Genomic DNA, 24952 nt, shown 5'->3' on the forward strand with positions numbered 1-24952 from the left:
TCCTATGAGATAAGGTGCTAAATGGGGTGTGAGTACATATTAACCATTTTCACAGTGCTATATACACTTCTAGTGATCTTTCCAGAAATTAAACCTAATTTCATTGGGTTGTATGGTAGAATGTGCTAATTTGTATGGAGTGCTGCATGGTGGGGTGAGTTCTTCATACACTATGCTGTGCGTAACATTCCAGATTGCCCCATTCTTTACACAGTGAAGTACATATTCTGTATACTCCACATCTCTCCACTCAGAACACTGTGCTCTAAACTATATAATTCATCTTGCTAGTCCATCACAGTAATGTCTGAATTAAACCAATTTAATGACTAAGCATACTTTCTAATATACTTCCTATACGCGTGTATAAAGACCTTAGAATGTGTTTATTGTATGTGGCTTGTGCTTTTTTAGGAGCAGTCTTTTCAGGTGTGTCTCTTTTTTTGTGTAGTCACTACATAATGATAATGGGTGTCTACAAACCACCCTGCGCGATGCATTTACAACTGTGCAGGATGCAAAAGAGCTGAATGAAAAAAAAAAGAATCCAGTATACTGCCGTCTTCTGCAGCAGAGACCTCTGGACCCTAAGAGTGAGGCACAGATGCAGGTAATACTGGGGACCGGTGCTTCTCTACAGTAAAACAAAATGGAACTGAACAATGATGTCTTTCACCAGTGTGCTCTTCTTATGACCCAATCTCTTGCTTTACTTATACAGGAAATTCGCAGACTCAATCAGTATGTGGAATATGCTATTCAGGATGTCAATAATGTCCTTGATTATCGGTGGGATCAATATTTGTACAACAGGAAAAAACAGAGGTAGGTATTTTTTTTAGATACATCTTTATTACAGAGACATTTTTTATTTTTTTTTCATAAATGGATACCGAACATGTTAAGTCTTAAAATTGCATGGGACTATGGAATGGCTAAAAATGTCTGTGCCCAAAATTGTCCATAGGCAATACTTTAAAGTGGTTGTAAACCCTGCAAGACAAAGGCATAATGAACTAGTATGCATAGCATACTAGCTCATTATGAATTGCCTACCTGAGATCGAAGCACCTGCAGCAGTCCTCATACACCCCTCTGGCTGGTGACATCTCTCCCAAGGGTTACCTGCGGGTATCGCGGCTCGGGCGATGTGGTTGGCCGGAGACGCGATTACGTCATTACGCATGCGAGCCACCGGTAACGGCACACTCACTGAATCAACGGCACATACATGCCATTGCTTCACTTTGCTTTAGTGCACATTAGAGCTGCACGATTAATTGAGATAAGATCGCAATCTCGATTCACCCCCCAACGCGATCTCCAGGCTGGATGACACGCGATTTTCTTATCTCGCCGCCGGTTGCACATAACCTGCGTGGAACGCAAATGGTGCCGATAACGGAACCGACGTCAGCAGCGAACGCAAATGGTGCAGATAACGGAACCGACGTCAGCAGCCTGCGCCGCTGGATGGATGCGTGGGCTTCATACTCACAGTTCTGTACAACTGTAGTGTGTATCCATGCGTCACCCAGTAGTTGCTGGCGGTACTGCTTCTGATGTATAAAAAAACAGACCAGTGATATGTCTATAATGTTAAAGACCATATAACTCCTATGAAAAAAAGCAGAATCAACGTTTTTTTTATACATTCATATTTTCAGATATAATCACAGGTTTATTTATTTATTTGGGGGTTTCTGGCATTCAGTTTTTGAGAATCGTGATCTTTAGTCTAAGCAAAAGAATCGTGATTCTCATTTTGCCCAGAATCGTGCAGTTCTAGTGTACATGTGCCAATGATATCAGAACATGCAGGGGACAGGGAATATCTCCTAAACAGTGCAGGTTTAGGAGATATCCGGGGTAGCTACAGGTAAGCCTTATAGGCTTATCTGTAGCATAAAGTGTTTACATCCACTTTAAAAGCCTTTACAGGTTATGGCACAGAGAGCACGGCGCACATTACGCCGCCGTAGAGTAACCCATATATGCTACGCCGACGCAGCACAGAGAGGCAAGCATGGGATTCAGAAAGCCAGTGCTCCCAACGCTGCCCCAGCGTGGTGTGGGTATCAAAGGCGCAGGCCGACGTAGGTGGAAGTGGGCTTGGCTCATGCAAATGAGGCGTGACCCCATGTAAATGATGGGCCGAGCGCCAGACAAGTACTTATAACGAACTGTGCATGCGCCGTAACGTGGACGCATCCCCCTGCGCCTGCTCACAACCACGACGGAACAACTGCCTAAGATTTGCCGGATCACTGCGTACGCCGTGAACGTAACCTACGCCCAGCCAGACACACGTCCAACGTAAAATGCGCCGGCTTGTGTTCCATGGTGCAGACCTTTGCATGTCTGCTGCTGGGTTGCACCTCCTTTATGGGGCATAACTTTACGCCAGACGTACAACTTACGCGCACCTCTCGTAGCCTGCGTCGGGCGCACACAGGTTCGTGAATCGCCGTATTCCCCTCATTTGCATGTTTGAATAGCTAATCAATGGGAGCAGCACTATGCGCCCAGCCTAAATGTGCGCCCACTCTACGCCGGCGTAAGCAAGTTACGTCTGCAGGGTGAAGCCTATTTTTAGGAGCATCTCTGTTTGTGGGTCTTGCGCACAGATATAACGGCGCACATTTGCACTTACGTCGGCGTAACTTGATATACGTCGGCGTAAGTGCTTTGTGAATCTTGGCCTATGAGTTTATAATTACCATAAGATACAAGCCAAGATTTATTGCTCTCACACTGCAGTTTATGACGATACCTCACACATTTGGTGAAAAATTTTCTTTACATACACGTATGTGCGCTTGCGTTTGTGTGTATGTTCTGGGTGATAGGGGTGAAAACACGAGTTGTCTCCTAAACCCGGCCAACAGGTTCAGCAAAGATCAGACAAATTCCAATCCATGTAAGGGCAGGCTGGTTGTACAGAAGTTGATTTACTGATCAACTTCTGTACAACCAGCCTGTTGGATCTTCTCTGCTCACCACCAGCTGTAACTGTCAGTGCTGATTAGTGTATTTTGACAGCGGGTAGTCTCCCTACTGTCAGGCTACAATAATTCAGTGGGGCGGATTCCCCCATTCACATGTGTGGATGAGGGAATCAATAATTTTTTTTTTCATTCAACCAGCGGATTTAACTAAGCAAAATGACTTGCCTATGGGCTGCTTTTATGTGTGAATTGATCCTGTTAATATAGTGTGTTTACCTGAAGTTGTCTTTAAGGCTTCTTTTACACGAGGCGACTCAGCGGGAGATCTCTCCACTGATCTCCACTGAGCCGGCAGATGACAAGTCCCTCTCTGCTCACTGAGCGGGGATGGGGCTTGTGCATCACCGCTGTCTCCAATGGAGAGATCTGATAACGTACAGCATGTCCGTTTTCATCAGATCTCACCCGATCCGATCCGCCATGGACGGATGGGGACATATCACCATACGTCTGATTTTGGCGGATCGGGTCGGATGTCAGTGGACATGTCTCCGCTGACAACCGATGCTCCATAGGATTGCATGGAGCGGCCGTTCAGGTCTGCCGACGAAGCTGACAGGCGGACCTAAACGATCTGACCGTGTGAAAGGGGCCTTATACCACTAACAGGTAAGAGAGCTGCCGCTCCAGGTGAGCTCACTAGGGTAATTGATGTCCACTCAGAAGCAGATGGGTGCTGGCAATGCACAGGATGTGCAAAAACAACAAGGATATGGACAGCCGCACTCCAGTACCTTGAAAAAGACGTGCCCTTTATTGAGTACAGGAAAAAATGCACTACAGGAAAAAATGCACTACAGGTATCGGCACACAGTGGGATAAACAGCTGACACGTTTCGCATTGAGTGTCAATGCTTAATCATAGCTATGATTAAGCATTGACACTCAATGCGAAACGCGTCAGTTGTTTATCCCACTGTGTGCTGATACCTGTAGTGCATTTTTTCCTGTACCCAATAAAGGGCACGTCTTTTTCAAGTTACTGGCGTGCGGCTGTCCATATCCTTGTTGTTTTTGCAGGGCCTTATACCACTGTTTGTTTGTTTTTTACTGGTAATATCTTACCTGTTTTGATAGTGTTTTTTTTTTTTGCTTGTTTGTTTTTCTGCTAGAAACTTTCATGTTAGAATATATATTTATGTGGGCCCTTTATACACTTTTTTTGCTTTCCACAGGGGCATTGTTGTTCCGCAGCGAGAGACGCTTTTTAACACGTTGGCTAGTCATCAGGAAATCATCAGCCAGCAGAGGCAACGATTAAACCAGCAGGTAGACAAATTGCAGGAGCTCGGCCTGTACAACCAGACCTCTCAGTGGACTGTACAGATGGACTCATCCAATGGTCAAAGGTATGGTAATTGCCATATATGTTTGCACAAACCACTGTGCTGAGCAACAAGTAGCTTGGCTCATGGGTGAATGAAGGAGCTTTTGGAAACATGGCTTCGAACATGTGGTCAAATTTTTATTACAGTTACAATAATTGACAAACACAAATTCTTTATTAAATGCAAACTTAATCTGTGCCTGAGAAATTTATCTGATCCTATTGCATTTATAGACCCTGTTTCCAGATTGTTTTTTCTTTTTCTTTTTTCAAAAGCAGTCTATATGTATTTAACTTATATTAGGCATTCTATTTACTTGTAAAACCCTCCCTTGTCTATACACAACATTTTAAATGTAAATGAGACTGCTGCTGGGTACCAGCATATTGGATGTGATGTCAGCAGCCCCAGCAGACTTGGAGCTGTTATTACGGGGGGTTTTGCCAGCACAAACAATAAGTAGACACTCAGAAACTTTGTGGGAGCTATGCTAGGGTAATGGCCCTTCCTGAAGCAGTGAAATTTGCTAGCAATTTCAGAGTTACTTTGATCAGCCATAATAATCTGATCACTGACAAGTTCAGAGAATAACATTTATTATCTGGTTACAATGCCATTTGAAAGTCGACTGGATATATAATGCAGCAAGTAAACAAGTTGCCCCTGAAATTGATGTGTTGAAAGCAGAAAAAATGGGCATCACAATTTGTGTGTGCGGGCTGCATCACCGCAGACTGGTCAACGTGCCCGTGTTGATCCATATTTACACTCAAAAAAGCTCTGACTGTGAGCATCTATTGAGTAATAGAGAAAGGTGGCCTGGTCTGCTGACTTGCGTGTCTTTTGCATCATGCGAATGGCTGGATGTGCACACATCGCTTACCTGGGGAAAAGACGGCACCAGTATGCAGTATGGAAAGAAAGCAAGCCAATGGAGGCAATGCGATGTTTTGCGCAATGTTCTGCTGGGAAACCTTGGTTTCTGCCATTCACATGGCTGTTTCTTTGGTACAAATCACCGACCTAAACATTTTTTTTTTTTTGAAAACTTCAATTTTATTGAATTTTCAACATTTTCTAGGTAAAGGATACGACCTAAACATTTTTGCTGACAAAGTACACCCCTTCATGGAAATTGTGTTTCCTGATGCCATTGGCCTCTTACAGAAAAAAAAATGGTTTAGGGAAAGTTTGAGGACCACAAGAACAAGTTTGAGATGTTAACATGGCCTCCAATATCTCATGAGCTTAATCCAATCAAGCATCTGGGTGTTGTGCTAGGAAAGCAAGTCTTAACTATTAAAACCCACCTTGCAACTTACAGGACTTGAAGGATCTGCTACTGATGGCTTTTGTGCCAGATATCACAGCATACCTTCAGAGGTCACGTGGCGTCTATGCCTCAATGAGTCAGGGCTGTTTTGGCGGCAAGAGGGGGACCTACTTAATAATAGCTGATGGTCATAAAGTTATGGCTGATCGGTATACATTGCAAGTCAATGAAAAAACATAATGAAAGAAAGAAATCACCGCTCTAGGATACCAATCAAAAAGTCTCCTCACCTGATCCAAAAGTCTCAATGAAAAAACATATTTATGGAATGAAGGAGTGCTTTAAGTAAGCATTTAAAATACTTGATTTTTCTGTGCCTTTATGCAAATTTTTTATAAGTTGGAGACTGTTCCTTTTTAAAAGTGGTAGAACCTCATTCCGGTAGCTGCACACAAGACCTGCACAAGGGTTAGGAGGGATTTTAGACTCTCTCTTTTTTCAGTTCAATGATACTTCTTGGATTTTTTTGTAGGAATAACTACTACAGCATCTTTTGTGTTGAGGTCATGACTTTGTGTTGATCTTTTCCAGAATACAAATTTTGTTTTATTTAAGCTCCGGGTCACACTCGTGCGATCTCAGACATTGCATGTGATTTGCACCTGCACCGCAGGTGCCGATCACATGCAATGTCTGTGCAATGCAAGTTCAGCCATACAGTTGTATTGCTGAACTCACATTGGATTCGCAGCAAAAAAGGTGCAGGGACTTTTTTTTCCCCCGCACTGTCCAAATCCACAGTTTGCACTGCAATCTGTGAACTGATCTGGGGGTGTCATTAACATTGTATTGACACCCGCAGCAGTTTGCAGTGGGCTGTGTGAACTGCCTGCGGGGGGGACATGCGATGCAGGAACCGGCGCTGTAATCGCTTCAGTTCCCACATTGCATATGTGTAAACCTGGGCTCAGGGTCCTTTCACACGGGCAGACTCTGCCAGTGGATCTGTCCGCTGATCCCTGCTGAGTAGGCAGATAACTGAGAGGCCCTTGTTCACTCCACTTGTGCAGCGCTGACAGACAGAGCCCACTCTCCTCTATGGGCGGTCAGATTTAAACGGACCGCCTGTCCATTTACATCCAACTGTCAACTGATCCACCAGATGGATGGGGAACTGGTCCCCTATCTGTCTGTTTCTAGCAAATCGGATCAGATGTCGGTGGATGTAAACACGTCAGTTTTACATCTGCTGCTCCATAGAGGGCAATGGATGGCCTGTTCGGGTCTGCCTAAAGAAACTGACAGGTGGACCTGATCAGTCCGCTGGTGTGAAAGAGTTCTAAGCAGTACCATTAAAGATTTACCCCTTGTCTTCTATTCCTCCTGAAAATGGCAGTCTGCTTACTGGTATGTGTCAGTATCTATAGAACTCTGTGCTTTGAGCCTTATATCTGTATATCTGCAGTGTGAGATCTAAGACGCTGTGCTTCTGCTAGTCATGGGAGATTTGCACCAAGATTTGATGATGTCACTTTTTGTGCTGCTCACTGATCTTCCTTGAGGCTCTGACATGAGAATACAGATCTCTCCCTCTAGCAAGATGGCCACCTCCGCACTCTTAAAACAAAGGCATTGTAAAACGGCAATGGGGAATAGAGCAGGTGCAGGGAGACCAAAGGCAATACTGGGGAATAGACCTTTGCCCCCCGCCTGCCTTTTTGTGGACACTGCTTCCATAGTTCAGTTGTGCTTTAACCACTTAACCCCCGGACCATATTGCTGGTCAAAGACCAGAGCACTTTTTGCGATTTGGCACTGCCTCGCTTTAACTGACAATTGCTCGGTCGTGCGACGTGGCTCCCAAACAAAATTGGCGTCCTTTTTTTCCCCACAAATAGAGCTTTCTTTTGGTGGTATTTGATCACCTCTGCGGTTTTTAGTTTTTGCGCTATAAACAAAAATAGAGCGACAATTTTGAAAAATAAATACATTTTTTACTATAATATCCCCCAAAAATATATAAAAAAAACATTTTTTTTTCCTCGGTTTAGGCCGATACGTATTCTTCTACATATTTTTCATTAAAAAAAATTGCAATAAACGTTTATTGATTGGTTTGCGCAAAAGTTATAGCGTTTACAAAATAGGGGGTAGTTTTATGCAATTTTTTATTAATATTTTTTTTTTTTACTAGTAATGGTGGCGATCAGCGTTTTTTTTTTTTTTTCGGTACTGCGATATTATGACGGACACTTCGGACACATTTGACGCATTTTTGGGACCATTTTTATAGCGATCAGTGCTATAAAAATGCATTGGATTGCTATAAAAATGGTACTGGCATGGGAAGGGGTTAACACTAGGGGGCGGGGAAGGGGTTAAGTATGTTCCCTGGGTGTGTTCTAACTGTAGGGGGCGGTGGCCTTACCAGGGGAAATGACTGATCGCTGTTCATACATTGTATGAACAGACGGTCAGGCATTTCTCCCCTGACAGGACCGGGAGCTGTGTGTTTACACACACAGCTCCCGGTCCTCGCTCTGTAACGAGCAATCGCGGGTGCCCGGCGGCGATCACGCCTGCCGGGCACGAGAGTCAGGGACAAGTGGTCGCTTCGAGAGCCGATGTATAGCTACGGGCTCTCACGCAGGGGAGCCGACCAGCCAAGCGTATAACTGCGGCGGCTGGTCGGCAAGTAGTTAACGTGTCCCATGGTATTTGTTTTTGTTTGTAGACACCACTGATTTTTTTTTTTTTACGCATTATTGGCATTAAATCACATTTATATATCTATTCTCAGACAATTTGAAGAAGAGCTAAAAAACCTGCAAATTGCAATGTCGAAAACTGCTTTGGAGGCAAAACCCCAGCCCTCACCTAAAGTGCAGCGTAAGTACCATACTTTGTCTTATGTGTTGTTTTTTTCATTGTGAAACATAGCATCAATAAGCATATGTCCTCCCAACAGAAAACCTGACACTCAGAAAAAATTTACTCTTCTAGTTTGGTCTATTCTCCCCTGTAGTACGGTTGAATAGTATTTAAGGTAAAACAACACCATGAACCTGTGCTAGTTTGCAGGCTCCTATTTGTATAAGGGCAACACAGGCTGTTGCTTTAATTGTCAAAATTGTCGATTTTGCTTTTAAATGTCCTTATTTCTTCTGAGAAATCCTCACTTCCTGTTCTTCTGTCTGTAACTAAACACAGTAATATGTTTGGTGTGGAGAAAGCCTCTTGAGGGGCGAGCAGGAGTGTCAGGACGCCCACTAACACAGCTCCTTTCTGTATCTGCAAAGTAGAGAGTGTCCTGACACTCCTGCTCGCCCCCTCCCCCCTCAAGAGGCTTTCTCCCCACCAGGGAGAAAGCCTTGCATTACAGTGTGTAGTTACAGACAGAAGAACAGGAAGTGAGGATTTCTCAGAAGAAATAAGGACATTTAAAAGCAAAATCTAAGGTTGCGGTAAGTGAAGGAGGACTGCACTAAGGTAAAGGAAGCTACTTTGGGAAAAAAAATTACCTTTACAACCCCTTTTAAGTGAAATGTTCCTGGCAGTAATAAAAACATGACCGTAGTTCTTATTCTTCCTGTTTTTTATCCAAAATTATTTATAGATATTTTTCATGGTGTTAGTTGAAGTTCCATTTCATAATATGTAAATATTAGAGGAAGTAAACTCTACTACTGAATTTTACCTATAAGTAAGCCTAAAATAAGGCTTACCTATAGATAGTGTAAATATCTCCTAAACATGCACTGCTTAGTAGATATTTACTGTACATACAGCCAGTGAAATCACTGGTGCATATGCTCTAAAGGAATGGCTACCTGTGCTGTTTCTTCAGAGCCCTGTCATCATGGCTGCAACCACTCAGTGCCAGAGACTGTGAACCTGGAAGAAACACGGGAAGATGTGAACTGTCTCAGTGGTGTGCAGACACTGCTGGAGGGCTTCACGGCAAGGTACCGTATATACTCGAGTATAAGCCAAGTTTTTCAGCACATTTTTTGGTGCTGAAAATGCCCCCCTCGGCTTATACTCGATTCACCAAACACAAACTTGGCACACATATAGCACCACTTTTCCTCTACAAGTGTGCAAAGTTTTTTGTCCAGGGGACCTACGGCCAGGGAGCACCTTTTCTCCCCCCCCCCCCCCTCCCAAAGCTGGGCACCCCTTCTATATACTCCCATGTTAAACGTAAGTCTAGTCATGGAGACAGTGAGGCATGCAGATGGACACCCTAGGCTTATACTCGAGTCAATAAGTTTCCCCATTTTTTTGTGGTAAAATTAGGTGCCTCGGCTTATATTTGGGTCGGCTTATACTCGAGTATATGCGGTAAATATTTTATAATGAGCTAGTATGCAATGCAAATCGTTCCTGCAAAGAAAATTAATAATGCCACCATTCTTCTATTTTATTGAGAAGGCCACATTCTTCTTTTACTGATAAAAAAGGCAATCCTTTATGTAACGCAGTTCTTCAGCAAACTAAATATTATTCCATAATCTGTGATTCTGAGTCTATATATACTTTAAGGAAGACTTGCTAAGTACATAGGCTGCCTTTGTTAATCTATTTTGTTTGACTTCAGTACTTTATATTTATTGCATGAATTTTGTGTTTTCTTGCAGCCAAGATATCAAAATTAAAGCTGAACCAGCTGAGAAATTTTCTGGCCATCAGGAAACCACCAGTTGTTAGATCACTTGCTCCAGGTAACAACTTGCTTTTTGGCATAGGAAGGTTTGTGGCTAAATAAAGACAAACCACCAAAGAGAAAACATTACACTGTGCTCAGAGGCTCTTTTATATCATCAGTAAATGGTTACAGATCTCTATATGTCAGTAGAGCGTGTGTAGAAAACATCCCAGGCCACTTGTTTGTTTCTGCGATTAGCCATTCATAGTGTCTTGATTATTCTGCAGACTTCTCAAAGATGCTCGATTTGGTCCATGGCCACCTTAAAGGTGGTTGTACACCCTGTACAACCACTTTCACCTACAGGTAAGCCTAGATTAAGGCTTACCTGTAGATACTGGACATCTGTCCTAAACCTACACAGTTTAGGAGATACTTCCCGTACAATGATTTCTTCTGCGCATGCGCCAATGTATTCGGCGCATGCGCACTTTGGAAAGGGCACGCTGTGCCGTTTCTAGATGGGGCCATGCCATGACTGGCAGCTCCCGCAGGCATGTGCAGAAGTGGCGTCGCATGACTCTGGCCAGTCACAGAGCCAGAGTCCCCGGCCTCCGAAGGAAGTGGGCTGAAGATGGACGCTTCCAGCCAGCGGGTACATCGCAGGCTTCGGTTTCAGGTAAATGACACATAATGAGCTACTATGCGATGCATAGTAGTCCATTATGCTTTACGTTTGCAGGGAAACAGAGGAAGTAAAACCCATCAGGGCTTACTTCCTCTTTTAGGTATGACAGGCTTGCAGCTCAGATAGGATTATGGGCCTTTCCCTCCAAGTTGGCTGCTTTCAAACATCTTGTCTACTGAAATGGAAAGATTGTTCCCTCTTCCAATAGGAATTAAAGATTGATCAAAATCAGGCATGCTGAAAAATGTTTGACCAGCTTTACCGAACTACCTGTAGACATTGCGTACCAGACTCGTGAGCAGTGTTTCATATGAAAGACTACTATAAGCAATTTTTTTTTTACGAAAATTCTTCTTTTTTTTTTTTAAATGCTTATGAATGTCTGATTCTTTGATAACTGAGAGAGACAGCATTATAATCTATGGGCATTAATCCATGCAATTTGCACAACTTTGGACTTTATATCTTACCCCAGCCTGCGACCTTCTTTTAGTAGAATGGCTTGTATATCTTTAAAGAGTGGCATCTGTGATATTGTCAAGCAGGATGTCCTTGGACCTGCTGCATGGTAGTGGGCGGGCGTTCCCCTAGTGCAAAGTGTTTTTTTATTATCAATGTTCAGCGATTTCTTGGGTTCTTCTTACCTTCTTTGTTTCATATAGAAGAGTGTCTCAAAACATGTTGGAAAATGAGAATACTATACTAAAGTGGTTTCTATGATCACCTATCATTTAAAAATGTCAATACAAATTGTATGTTTATGAATTAACAGTCTGGATGGCATGCAAAATGCCAATATTTCTTTATCGTACATCACGGGACACAGAGCGGCATTCATTACTATATGGGTTATATGGAGTACCTTCAGGTGTAGACACTGGCAATCTCAAACAGGAAATGCCCCTCCCTATATAACCCCCTCCCATAGGAGGAGTACCTCAGTTTTTTTACGCCAGTGTCTTAGGTGTTAGTCATGGTTTAGCTTGCCTCCGCATCCTTGGGATTAGGTGAGCTACCGGTTCTGTCCAAAAAAGCCTCAGCGCTAAAGTGGTCAGTAACCGGACCCCAAACCCTTGGGGTATAGCCCATAATGCTTTTCTTTTTAGAGAGCTGGACCCTGGGCCCAGAACTTAGAAACCTTTGGGTACCTAAAGTTTTCTGTTGCCAGGGTGCTATATGGGCCCAGGACAGTGGATCCTTCATAGGAACCCAGGGCCTGAAGGTCTAGACATCCCCACCGAGATGGGGGAAGATTGGGCCTCTTGCTTGGCAAAGTCCTGCGGCATGGAGCAGGTAAGTGAGGGGAAAACTTGCGGAACTTGGTTCTTAGCAGGTTTTTTTCTGGGGGGTCACAGGGGACATGCCTAAAGTTATGCACTGCATCTGGCAAACTAGTCACATATCATAAAGATAGGATGGCTCTCTATGTATTATTCCCCATAAGATGTGACCTCCCTTGTAGTGTTGGAAAAGCATTGAGTGGGGCCTGTGTTATATAAAAATATATGTGTGTGTCAGAGAGCTTTGCTTACCTGCAGGCCTCCAGGCGATGCTCCATTCAGTCTTCCTCCTCAGAGCCTGCAAGCAGGCAAAACGCTGACCTCCTCATGGTTCCAGGCTGCAGGCTGCAGTTTGCTGGAACAGAGAGGTCCCTTCCTCCCAAAATCCCCCCCCTCCCCCTGTCGGGAGGGGCATTTCCTGTTTGAGATTGCTGGGGGGGAAGGGCGGGTCAGTGGCTTAAAGGAAGGGGCGGCCCTTCCTTGTTTGTTCCATTCAATACTTTGGAACTGAGGAGAAAGACCAGAGCGGCAGCACGGGGCGCCGAGGACACACAGTGGCCAGAAAGGATATTGCAGTCTTCAGAGGACTGTTTTTTCAAGCCTAGAAATAGGCTGTTTCTTTTCCATCTCATAGTTTTTCTTTGCAATACTACTCAGGGGGACAGAATGTTTTTTCTTTCCTGGATTTGAAACAAAAACGAAAAAAAAAAAAAAAAAAAAAAGTCATCTAGGGGAGAGGAAGCATTTTTTTTATCCCCCAAACAGGTGTTTGGACAATTAACTTTTATAGTTCCAAATACCAATAGGTAGCAGGTGTACCTCGGTATTGTACCATGGCATCCAGTCTGAGGTCTCAGACAAAGCTATGCCGCTGTTTTCCCTACAGGGAGCCTTGGGGCCATCGGGATCTGGGGCTGGAGCTGACGCGGGTCAGTCCAACCCTAAGATGGTCACGGAGGAGGTATTACTCACCTCTTTAAAAGAGATGCAGAAAAGCATGGGAAAAATGATAGCCGCAGCTATGCGGGGCAGTAAGCGGAATAGATCTCCGTCGCCCGAGCGCGGACCCTCAGAAGAGGAGGTCCTTTCCTCAGGGGAATTGGACGACCTCTTGGACAAGGACCAAGTAGGTTCAGGGATCGAAGACCCGGATACAGAGGAGTCTGGGGCAGTCTCCCTGAGGGAGAGCTGGTGGATTCAAGGATTGTCGGACTTGGTCCATAGGGCATTCAACTTGCCAGTACCAGATCTCCAGGTATCGACGGTTTCAGCTTTGGGCTCACTGAGGGCGCCTCAAAGCAATGCTGTGTTTCCGATCCATCCTCTATTAGAGGGAATTTTGTTCCAAGATTGGAACAAGCCAGATAAGATCTTCTTACCACCTAAAAGGTTCTCTGTCCTATATCCTATGGAAGAAAAATTTTCCAAAAGATGGGCTACTCCTGCAGTGGACGCAGCCATCTCATGTGTTAACAGATCGTTAACATGCCCTGTAGAAAACATACAGGTGTTCAAGGATCCAGTTGATAAGCGCTTGGAAGCACTACTTAAGAACTCCTTCACTACTGCAGGGGCAGTAGTACAGCCAGCTGTGGCTGCGATTGGGGTCGCTCAAGCATTATCGGATCAATTTAAGCAGATGCTTAAACTTATTCCGGCCCAGCAGGCAGAAAAATTTTCGGATGTCCCTAAGGCCATATGTTTTACGGTAGACGCAATCAAGGATTCTATCCAGCAAGCGTCACGTTTATCGTTATCCCTTATCCATATGAGAAGACTCTTATGGTTAAAAAGCTGGGAGGCTGAGCCCCCATGCAAGAAGCTCCTGGTAGGGTTCCCCTTCCATGGAGGACGACTCTTCGGAGAAGACCTAGATAAATACATTCAGACCATTTCAAACGGCAAGAGTACTCTCTTGCCAACTAAGAAGAAGGTTCAGGGACCTGCGTTTAAACGACAGTATTCCCCTGGGCAGGGGCCCTCTAATGCCAAGCAGTATCGACGGCCTCCTGCAAAAGCAAACTTCGGCTTCAACAGCAGATCACAAGGACAGGCTGTTAGAGGCAAAAGGCAGTGGTTTCGCAAACCAGCAAAACCAGCCCCCAAGCCAACCTTATGAAGGGGCGCCCCCACCCACGAAGGTGGGGGGAAGGCTGCGACTCTTTTCAGAGATTTGGGAAGCCAGCATTCCCGACGAGTGGGTACGGTCTTCCGTGGCCACAGGCTACAAATTAGATTTCCTAAGGTTTCCTCCTCCTCATTTCCAGAAGTCGAGGATTCCAAACGATCCGGAAAAGGGAGCCGCATTAAGATCGGCATTAGATCATCTACTTTCCCAGGAAGTAATAGTAGAGGTACCAGTCCTGGAACAGGGGCTGGGTTTCTACTCCAACCTATTCATCATCCCAAAATCCAATGGAGATGTCGGGCCAATTTTGGACCTAAAGATGGTAAATGCATATCTAAAGATCCGCTCATTTCGGATGGAATCCGTGCGGTCAGCAGCTGCCACACTCCAGAAGGACGACTTCATGGCGTCCATAGACATAAAGGATGCCTACCTTCATGTTCCAATTTATCAGCCACATCAAAGATATCTACGCTTCATGGTGGCTTCGCGTCACTTCCAATTCGTGGCGCTTCCCTTCGGGTTGGCTACGGCCCCCCGGGTGTTCACGAAGGTCCTAGCTCCAATCCTAGCCAAACTAAGGATCCAAGGGGTCACGATCCTAGCATACCTGGACGACCTCCTAGTCATAGATCACTCGTCTCCTGGCTTGGAGCGAGCAGTGGCCCTCACGGTCCAATACCTCGAGAGGTTCGGCTGGGTCCTAAATCGAGAAAAGTCAGCTTTCCAGCCCACAAAGCAGTTGGAATATCTCGGCATGAGATTAGACACAGAACAACAAGGAGTGTTCCTACCTCTGAGGAAGGTAAAAGCCATCAAGGAATTAATCCTACTGGTTCTAAGCAAGAAAGAACCGACTATTCGCCTATGTATGAGGTTACTAGGCAAGATGGTGGCCACATTCGAGGCGGTACCATACGCCCAGAGCCACACTCGCATCCTACAGGCAGCCATCCTGTCAGCATGGAGCAGAAGGCCACAGGCCTTGGATATCCCGTTGCCGCTCTCATCAAGAGTCCGACAAAGTCTGTGTTGGTGGTTAGACCCTCAGAATCTACTGAAGGGGAAGTCTTTCAGCCCAGTGGCTTGGAAGATAGTGACCACAGACGCCAGCCTGACGGGCTGGGGAGCAATTTTGGATGGTTGCACTCGCCAAGGTACTTGGGCAAAGCCAGAGAAGCAGTTGCCCATCAACATCTTGGAGCTCAGAGCTGCTCGACTAGCCCTCAGGGCTTGGACGTCAAAATTGCAGGGGTTCCCGGTGAGAATTCAATCAGACAATGCCACGGCCGTGGCATACATAAATCACCAAGGGGGAACCAGGAGTCAAGCCGCTCAGAGAGAGGTGAGCTTGATTCTTCTATGGGCAGAGGCTCATGTGCCCTGCATATCGGCAATATTCATTCCAGGAGTGGACAACTTTCAGGCGGACTTCTTAAGCCGCCAGACTCTATGGCCGGGGGAATGGTCTCTGCATCCACAAGTCTTTCAAGCACTCTGCCAAAGATGGGGAGTGCCGGACGTGGATATCATGGCATCGAGACTCAACAAGAAACTAGACAGGTTCATGTCCCGCTCAAGGGATCCGATGGCCTGCGGAACCGATGCGTTGGTTTGCCCTTGGCATCAGTTCAAACTTCTTTATGCGTTTCCCCCGCTCCAGTTACTACCCCGCCTGCTGCGCAGGATCCGGGTGGAGCACATACCAGTCATCCTGGTAGCTCCAGCATGGCCCAGAAGAGCATGGTACTCACTAATCTTAAGGATGGTAGTGGGAGACCCGTGGACTCTTCCTCTACGGCCAGTCCTGCTATCGCAAGGTCCGATCCTCCACCCTGCCTTACGGCATCTAAATTTGACGGCCTGGAAGCTGAATCCCTGATTCTCAGGGGTAGAGGTCTGTCTCAGAAAGTAATCTCTACCCTAATCAGAGCCAGGAAACCGGTCTCTAGGGTGATTTATTACAGGGTCTGGAAGGCCTATGTAGGCTGGTGTGAGTCCAAGCGATGGCTTTCTCGCAAATTTACCATCGATAGAGTATTAAGTTTTCTCCAGCTAGGAGTGGATAAAGGATTGGCATTAAGCACAATCAAAGGACAGATTTCTGCTCTGTCAGTGTGGTTTCAGCGGCCGCTGGCCACCCACTCGCTGGTTAAGACCTTCCTTCAAGGGGTCTTACGTATTAGACCTCCAGTTAAATCCCCGCTTTGTCCGTGGGATTTAAATCTTGTTCTGTCAAGTTTACAGAAACAACCGTTTGAGCCGTTGGCTGATATTCCTTTGGTTCTACTGACAAGGAAGTTAGTATTTTTGGTTGCCATAGTTTCCGCAAGAAGAGTTTCGGAGCTGGCAGCCTTATCCTGTAAGGAACCATATCTTGTTTTTCATAAGGACAGGGTCGTTCTCCGCCCTCATCCTTCCTTCCTTCCGAAGGTCATATCCAGTTTTCATTTGAACCAGGATTTGGTATTACCATCCTTCTTCCCTAAACCTACTTCCAGAAAGGAAGGGTTGCTGCATACCTTGGATATTGTCAGGGCCATGAAGGCCTATCTTAAAGCTACAAAGAAGATCCGGAAGACAGATGTGCTGTTCATTCTACCGGATGGGCCCAAGAAGGGGCAGGCAGCTGCAAAGTCCACCATTTCTAGGTGGATTAAGCAATTAATCACTCAGGCCTACGGCTTGAAAGGGTTGCCTCCTCCAGTATCATTAAAGGCTCATTCTACTAGAGCCATGGGCGCCTCCTGGGCAGCACACCACCAGATCTCTATGGCTCAAGTTTGCAAGGCGGCAACCTGGTCTTCTGTCCACACGTTTACAAAATTCTACAAGTTGGACGTAAGAAGGAATACTGATACTGCCTTCGGGCAGGCAGTGCTGCAGGCTGCAGTTTGAGACCCTCGGATTCCGGGGGCTCCTCTTGTTCGAGTTAAATTTAAAAATTTTATTTTTCTCAACTAAGTTGGATTTATTATGATTTGAGTATATCTCTAAATTAAATCCTTTTGTCTTGGAGATGTTCTCCCTCCCCTCATTGTAAGCATTGCTTTGGGACATCCCATATAGTAATGAATGCCGCTCTGTGTCCCGTGATGTACGATAAAGAAAAAGAGATTTTTAATACAGCTTACCTGTAAAATCTTTTTCTTGGAGTACATCACGGGACACAGAGCTCCCACCCCTCTTTTTTGAGGACCATTTTGGGAGGCATACTGCTTGCTACAAAACTGAGGTACTCCTCCTATGGGAGGGGGTTATATAGGGAGGGGCATTTCCTGTTTGAGATTGCCAGTGTCTACACCTGAAGGTACTCCATATAACCCATATAGTAATGAATGCCGCTCTGTGTCCCGTGATGTACTCCAAGAAAAAGATTTTACAGGTAAGCTGTATTAAAAATCTCTTTTTTTTATTTATACATTTATAAATAATTGCTCATGTGTTCTATTTTTAGTCAACCTTTGTCGGTCATCATTCCTGGCCCCGAGTTACTTTGAAGACTTGGATGATGTAAGCTCAACATCTTCTCTTTCTGAGGCAGCAGATAATGAAGAGATGCAAGCACCTCCACAACACGAGGCATTTAAACGAGACACTCCACCACCAGAGCTATCTGCTATCCGAACTGCGCGCCATGCCCAAGTGACACGTACCGCATCTGTGCAGCCAGGCTTTGGGACACCATCACTTCCATTTGGAAAATCTCAGTCTCAAATTGGTCCAATTACAAGCACCCGTGAGTCAAAAATAGTCATTAAACTTCTTAAATCCTATATGAGCAAAATAGTTTGTTACATTTATTTGGTGGTCATAACCTTCTCATGCTTATCCATTCACTTCTAATGTACTGTATATAAGGGGATGCTGGTGCATTGTACTGTTTTAAGAAATCCTACTATAAGGGCTGGTTCACACCACAAAAACACACTGATGCGTGTTCCAATGCATTTTTGTTGAGTTTCTGGATGCATTCCAGATGCTTTATTTCTTATTTTTTCCTGTGTTTTTTTTTTCCACTCGGGTTCGGTGTGTTTTTGATGCGTTTACTGCATTTCAGTGCAGGAAAAGGGCAGCATGTTCTACTTTATTTTTTTTTAAGCTGGAACTGATCGTACTGGTGTGAACTACGCAATTGGAAACAATATGTTTTTGAAAAACATGTGGTGTGAACTGGTCTTAATAGCATAGCCTGTAAGTTGGCCAATAGTTTTTCTTTCTCGGCCATATTAACAGTATTCAGATGGTCATACTTGAGCCTTATGTAGGTATAAAGCGGAGTTTCCTCTAATATTTTCTTTTTTTTTTACTTAAAAGTCAGCAGCTACAAATACTGCAGCTGCTTACTTTTAAAATAAGGACACTTCCTGTCCTGGGAGCCCGCAATTTCCTCACCTGAAGCCGACCTATCCCTTGGCTCTGGGTGCAGGTGTCTGCATTTTCAGTAAGGGAATCCAGAAGTGAAGCCTTACGACTTCACAGCCTGATTACCTACTGCGCAAGTCGCACTGCGCGTTCTGAATGGTCCCTGCTGTCTTCTGGGACCTGGGTGTCTCCCAGAAGACAATAGGGGCGGGCATGGCATAGTTTGCCGCGGATTCTGCGGTGCTCTTTCGCCTGAAGTGGGAGAAAATACCTGTATTGGACAGGTATCTACTCGCACCTCCCCTCTGAAAGGTGCCAAATGTGACACCGGAAGGAGGAACTGGATCAGCGGAAGTTCCATTTCTGGGTGGAACTCCGGTTTAAGGCCTCATGCACACTGGACGTTTTTGGACTTTATACAGCTGCTGTTTTTGTCTTCAGATGTTTTTTTCTACAGTCAATAAACTCTCCAGCATGTTATCCTATGTGTCCATGTTGTCAACTGTTTTTCGCTGGGGCGTTTTTTGGCTGTAAAAACAAAACTAGTGGGGTCTAAGAGGAGTTTTTCTGCTGTAAAAACGCTCTAACATCAAAATACGCTCAAAAGCTCATCTCACTAAAGTTTTTGATCCCATTGAAAAAAAAAAATGCTTAAAAATGCTAATGCTACAATACACTATTTTAAAAACGTTGAAAAGCTACTGGTGTTTTTATAATGTTATTATAACGTCCAGTGTGCATGAGACCTCAAAATTAAAGGAAGAATGCAGTTGCGTTGGGGAACACTTGCACCTCCTATGTAAGTTATACGTGGGGGTGCCGAATTTAATCGATGCATCGCGATTCGGGTGTCCCTGATGCAGCATCGATACATGCGACCGGCAAAATCGATGTCGGGTGTGACGTCTCAGAGCGCGGCTGTCAAAATAACAGTTTTTTTTTATAAATGCAGTTGAAATCCATTAACTGCCCACCGCTGTATGTGCTTTTTTAAATATATGCAACTCCATACCTACTGTATTTATTGGCGTATAATACTCACTTTTTTACCCTGAAAATAGAGGATAAACTGTCCCTGCGTGTTATACGCAGGGGGCTGTGGAAAGTTTTTTTTCCTGAAACTTCCCTCTAAAAGTTAGGGTGCGTGTTATACGCCGATAAATACGGTAATTTAGCCTGTTTATATACAGTGTATATGCCGCTCATTTGACTCCCTGGCTCGGCCCGCCTCTCTCCTCATACAGTAAGTCTCCCCTGACGTCAGCCCCGCCTGCCTCTCTTCTGATCTGATAGCTACAGCCGGTGGGCAGAGCTGAGAACTCCCACTGACATCAGGAGAGACGCAAGACTTGAGGGGAGAGAGGCGGGCCGGGCCAGGCAGTCACATGAGCGGGATATACAGTTAAATACACAGGCTAAATGAGGTATGAAACACCATATATTTTAAAAAGCATACACAGCGGGTGGGCACTTAATGGATTTGTACTGCATTTTATTACAACACAGTTATGTTAACAGCAGTAAGAGTACAAATGTGTTTGTACTCCTCTACTTACATCGGCTTCTACACCTACTCTGTGCTGACATTTCCCCGGCTTCCTGTTTGCACATTCCACTGTGTTAACTCCTAGTGTACTGGAAGGTGCAAACAGGGAAGCCCAGGGGAACTGACTGTCGGCACAGAGACGGTAGTACAGGGAACTTCTTCTGGGACCTGTGATGTGTCCCAGAAGACTGCAGGGAGGAAAGGCCGCTTAGGCGACCCAAACGGAAGTGGGAGCACATCGGTAATCGTGATGCATCGCGGAATCGAATTGTTGACCTGATAATCGTAATCAAATCGTGAGACCAGTGAAGATGCGCACTCCTAGTTATGAGGCCCATTATTTGTCAATGTATAGAGAAAGCTTCCTGTACAAGGTTACTCTGACACTTATCAGTGCATAAATGTTAATATTAGCGCCTGTGTACTTTTCAGTACAGGTGCTATGTTAAATTTAGTAGGATGAGAGAGTTATTTGTTTTCATCGGGGTTGATCTGTTTAAATTTTGGCTGTCGCCAGCCCTGGACTGTCCTGTGGGTCGTTCTGTGCTCCAGAGATGTAGTTCCATCTCTGGATGGCAGGTGGCGCCAGAGGGGTCCAGGCGGAGCCGATCTTCCCCAGCAGCCAATTAAAGGAGCGTTTCCCTCGTGGGGCATGCTGGGGAGGGTATTTCTGTGGCAGAGGCCATTTGCGCAGGGTTCTTGGTTCCAGGTGCGGCACCCACCTTTAGGGTGTGCGCACATCACAGGCCCCGGCGATATGGCCTACCAGGCCGGAGCGCACGTGCCACACGGAGTTCCTGACTCTGGGCCCTCAGGGCTTAGAGCAACTGAAGCTACAATGGGGCGCCAGTGACTTACTGGGTCCCCACACTTTTTGAGAGAAAGATCCCAAGCTGGCTGTGCTGTTCGGTGGGGAGTCGGTGTGAGGTGAGCCTGGAGGCAGGTGAGCCAATAGGGCTTGGACAAAACCATCGGGATCTGGGTGACCGAATACTGGCAGGTTGTATGATGCAAACTGTCAGTCGGTGGCCCCCAAATTACTGACTGGGAGGATTCGCTCTACCTTCATGTTCCTGAGTACTGGGCCTGTGGCAGAGACCCTTTTTCTAACCTAAAATCTAATAGAGCCAAGTCTGTGGCAGAGACTTGTTCCTTCTCAGTGGTTCCGATTGACACCCTGGCTGCCAGGTCTGTGAGAGGGATCTGTCCAAGGGCACTATACCCACTCCGGCTGGAGTGGTGACGAAATAAGCATAATCATTGGAGGCAGGACTGCTTCTAGCCATAGCCTGAATCTGCAAAGTTTATTTTTCTTGAGTTGACTGTTGGTCGTGTTAGACCAGAAATAAAAGCATTGAAAACGTCAACCAACTGCCTGGACATTCCGTCACTGCTCTCATTATCCTCACCAACCCTAGACACATCACAGAGGTAACATAATTATGCCGTCCTAAATCTAATCAGCGGTTCCTCCGGGGGTAGCGCTACATTAACACAACACCTATCTCTTTATTTGTATGAAACAAAACGTCAGCATTCGATACTCAAATGTTAACCTAATGTGCTTCAATGTGTCATTTTCCAGCCGCCGTCCCTGCACAAGCCATCAGAGTGATCCCACAGGGTGCAGACAGCACAATGTTGGCTACCAAGACTGTCAAACATGGAGCTCCCACTGTTACGGCTTCACAAGCAGCTGCTGCAGCAGCTTTGAGAAGACAAAATTCCTGCCAGGTGCCAGGTAATATGCTTCTGCATGATTATTGACTTTCTATCATGAATTTGTATGTTTCACTTCAAATGATTTTTTTTCACATTTTTAGCCTCACTGACGGAATCCACTCTGCAAACTGTACCCCAGGTGGTCAACGTTAAAGAATTAAAGAGCAATGGGCCTGGTCCAAATATTTCCACAGTGATTGGGTAAGACTTTCAAGTTATAAATTATTTGGTTTCTAGCAACATGTTATAAATGTGTAAACTACAGTTTCTTATTTGTACCTCACAGGACACAGAGTAGTTTATATTCATGACTGTTTGGGTTATGCTGCCACCACCTTCAGGTCTATCGGCATTTATCAAAATGAATTCTTCCAGCTCGGCTAAGCCACAGTTTTGTGCTAGTGTCTATAAGGGATGGATGTGCTTCCTTTATCTCTCTGAAGATCTTTTGCTGTACTTGGTTTTTTTAGGTGTTTCCATTACTCCTTACACCACAAATGTAGCAGAGTTGGGCATTATCTGGATCGGTCGCTATGGCAAGTAGGCCAAGAGAGACTTACCTGAACCCCTCACCCACGGATCGGATCTGAAAATGATCCGATCCGTGACTCCTGATCCGAGGATCGATCCGATCCGTGAGTTTTTTGATCCGTTGCACCCCTACTTTTGTTAAACTTCAGCAATCCATGGCCTTGCGCGGGCAGAGAGGTGAAAGGAATAATTGTTGGGTGGGTTCCCAAGGTGGCCCTTGTTGGGTCTGTTGGCTCAGTTCCGTTTGTCTTATTATTACCCACCCATCTTTTTTATTGCTTGAGGATGTCCCATGTTATTTATACTATGCCTCTGTCCTGTAGTGTGTAATTAGGTTGGAGGAATTTAGCTTGCCTGTAAATTCAATATCTTGGGAGTACAGCTAGGATCACACTCTTCCTTCCATTGCTTGCTCCAAAATTTGAGGATGTGTCCTCTGAAGCTTTGCCAGTGTCCAATCACCTGCAGGTATGACTATAACCCATGGTGAATGAATACTCTCCCTCCCTTATAGTCCTCACTTGATATTTCCTTCCTTCTCTCCTATTGATGTGACGTTGATGATCCTTTGATCTCTGATCATTCAGCAATCAATGACTACAGTAGCCCTTTTAGCAGTCCATAATATTAGGAATATCACATGTACAAATAATGCTTCATTTATTAGCATATCTATGGCTGATGTAGATGTACCATACAATAGCTTCCCCACCGGATTACGTATACCTATTGAAATAACCTCTGGTTCTAGATGTATTTAGTGTTCTCTGTTATGTGTGTGTTTTTCTGTTTATGTTTCTACCTTGCCAGCTTTATTTTAGCTGTATCTGCCAATCTGTCTGCAATGGAAAAACCAGCAGATAGTGACTGGATACGACTATCTAATTTAAATTCATCGCAAACATAGTCCTTTGAACAAAATATTAGAAATTACTCTAATATGTTTCCGGAAATATGAGAGAAAAAACACCCCTGAAGCCATTGTAATCCAGAAACTGGAAAAAAATTAACATGAAGTTTACTATCATAACTGTCAACATTTCCATCAACAAGGTCACAGTATGTTATAACACAGTAGGTCCCTTAAAGGTGAAAGAACAGGGACGGCTCTATCCGAGCTGTAGACACATTGAAAGGGAGCCCTCTGATATCCACCCTATGTCCAGACGAAGCTACGCAACTACACAGCGAAACGCGTTGATTTAATCACCACCCTGACGCCACAGCACCATCCACTATAGTGTTGGCGAGCGCACAAGGAGATTCCTCTGGCTTGGAAGGGAATCCCATACCATTTTCTCTTTTTCCAATCGATTGATCCGCTGCACTTCCGTCTATCCATAATTGCTTTATGCCTATGATTCATCAATGCAGCCGCGGCTAGGGAGACTCATCGATCTATGGGTGCCATCCTCTGAAGAGTCACTGACTTCTCCCTGGTCTCTAATGCACCCAGAGAGGATGTTTGATACTGGAGGTTATTTGCGAAAGGAAAATCCACTTTGCAGTATTAGTGCAAAGAACACTTGAAATTGCACTGAAGTGCAGTCGCTGTAAATCTGAGGGGCTGATCTGAAATGAGGGGAAGTTCGGCTGGTTTTATTATCCAATCATGTGCAAGCTAAAATTATGTTTTATTTTCCTTGTCCCCCTCGTATTCACAGCGATTGCACTTCCAAGTGCACTTTCAGTGCAAAGTGGATTTACCTTTAGTAAATGACCCCCATTGTGTCCCTAGAACCTGAGTAATGTACTCAGGGTCACTTTATCTCCTCACCAGTCCTTGACTACTTAGTCCCAGATAATTAGGATTCAAGTATCCAAAAAGGACGAGGATTACTCTACTTCAGGAACTGGGACTTCAGTACCAACTACTGCAGCTCTACAATTATCCATCCACTGCTGACTCTGATTATTATTTTTTTTACAGTGCGTAAAAATGTTGTTTCTCTACCTAGATCTCCATCCAACTTCTCTGGCCATTTTAAGTTAATTGTTTTTACAGTTATGAGAAATGTGGCAATGTGTATGGGGCTTGTAATGAGTTGAGAAATCATGGATAACATGGATGTTCATTGTAACTATGCCTTGCATCTTTCCCTTAGGCCTTCTGTTCCACAGTCTGCTGCTCAGGTGGTCAACCAGGTGCTAGTGACCGTAGGATCAGCTCCTGCTAAACAGGTATACAGTTTATTCAGTATTTTCTTGAGGAGATAAGGGCAGATTAATAACAATAGAGGTACGCAGGTCCAGGGTATTTCCTAAAATGACCCTGTCAATGTTGCAATACAGGAACTGTGATTTGCTGAAGCAATTACAGGGTTAGATGTTGCCTAAGGGCTGGAAATTGCTGACCTCACGTCCTAGGATGAATTCAGGTCAGGTTTTAGGTGGTGACGTATGACTGGGGGCACTCCAGCTGAAAGGAAGTATAC

At 44.9% G+C, this 24952-nt stretch overlaps 1 protein-coding gene across 2 annotated transcripts in view; it reads left to right on the forward strand.

Annotated features, from left to right (window-relative positions):
- The window catches only part of NUP214 (nucleoporin 214), a 140011-nt gene that overhangs the window by 52429 nt on the left and 62630 nt on the right, over positions 1–24952 (forward strand). For both annotated transcript variants that reach the window (XM_040353063.1, XM_040353064.1), the window contains exons 17-25: positions 452–610; positions 722–825; positions 4184–4357; positions 8410–8498; positions 10250–10333; positions 17811–18092; positions 21850–22005; positions 22088–22187; positions 24623–24698. In XM_040353063.1, the coding sequence (XP_040208997.1) occupies positions 452–610; positions 722–825; positions 4184–4357; positions 8410–8498; positions 10250–10333; positions 17811–18092; positions 21850–22005; positions 22088–22187; positions 24623–24698 (1224 nt within the window). The remainder of the gene's footprint in view (positions 1–451; positions 611–721; positions 826–4183; positions 4358–8409; positions 8499–10249; positions 10334–17810; positions 18093–21849; positions 22006–22087; positions 22188–24622; positions 24699–24952) is intronic.

Source organism: Rana temporaria, chromosome 5 (assembly GCF_905171775.1).
Source record: "Rana temporaria chromosome 5, aRanTem1.1, whole genome shotgun sequence".
Classification (NCBI taxonomy): domain Eukaryota; kingdom Metazoa; phylum Chordata; class Amphibia; order Anura; family Ranidae; genus Rana; species Rana temporaria.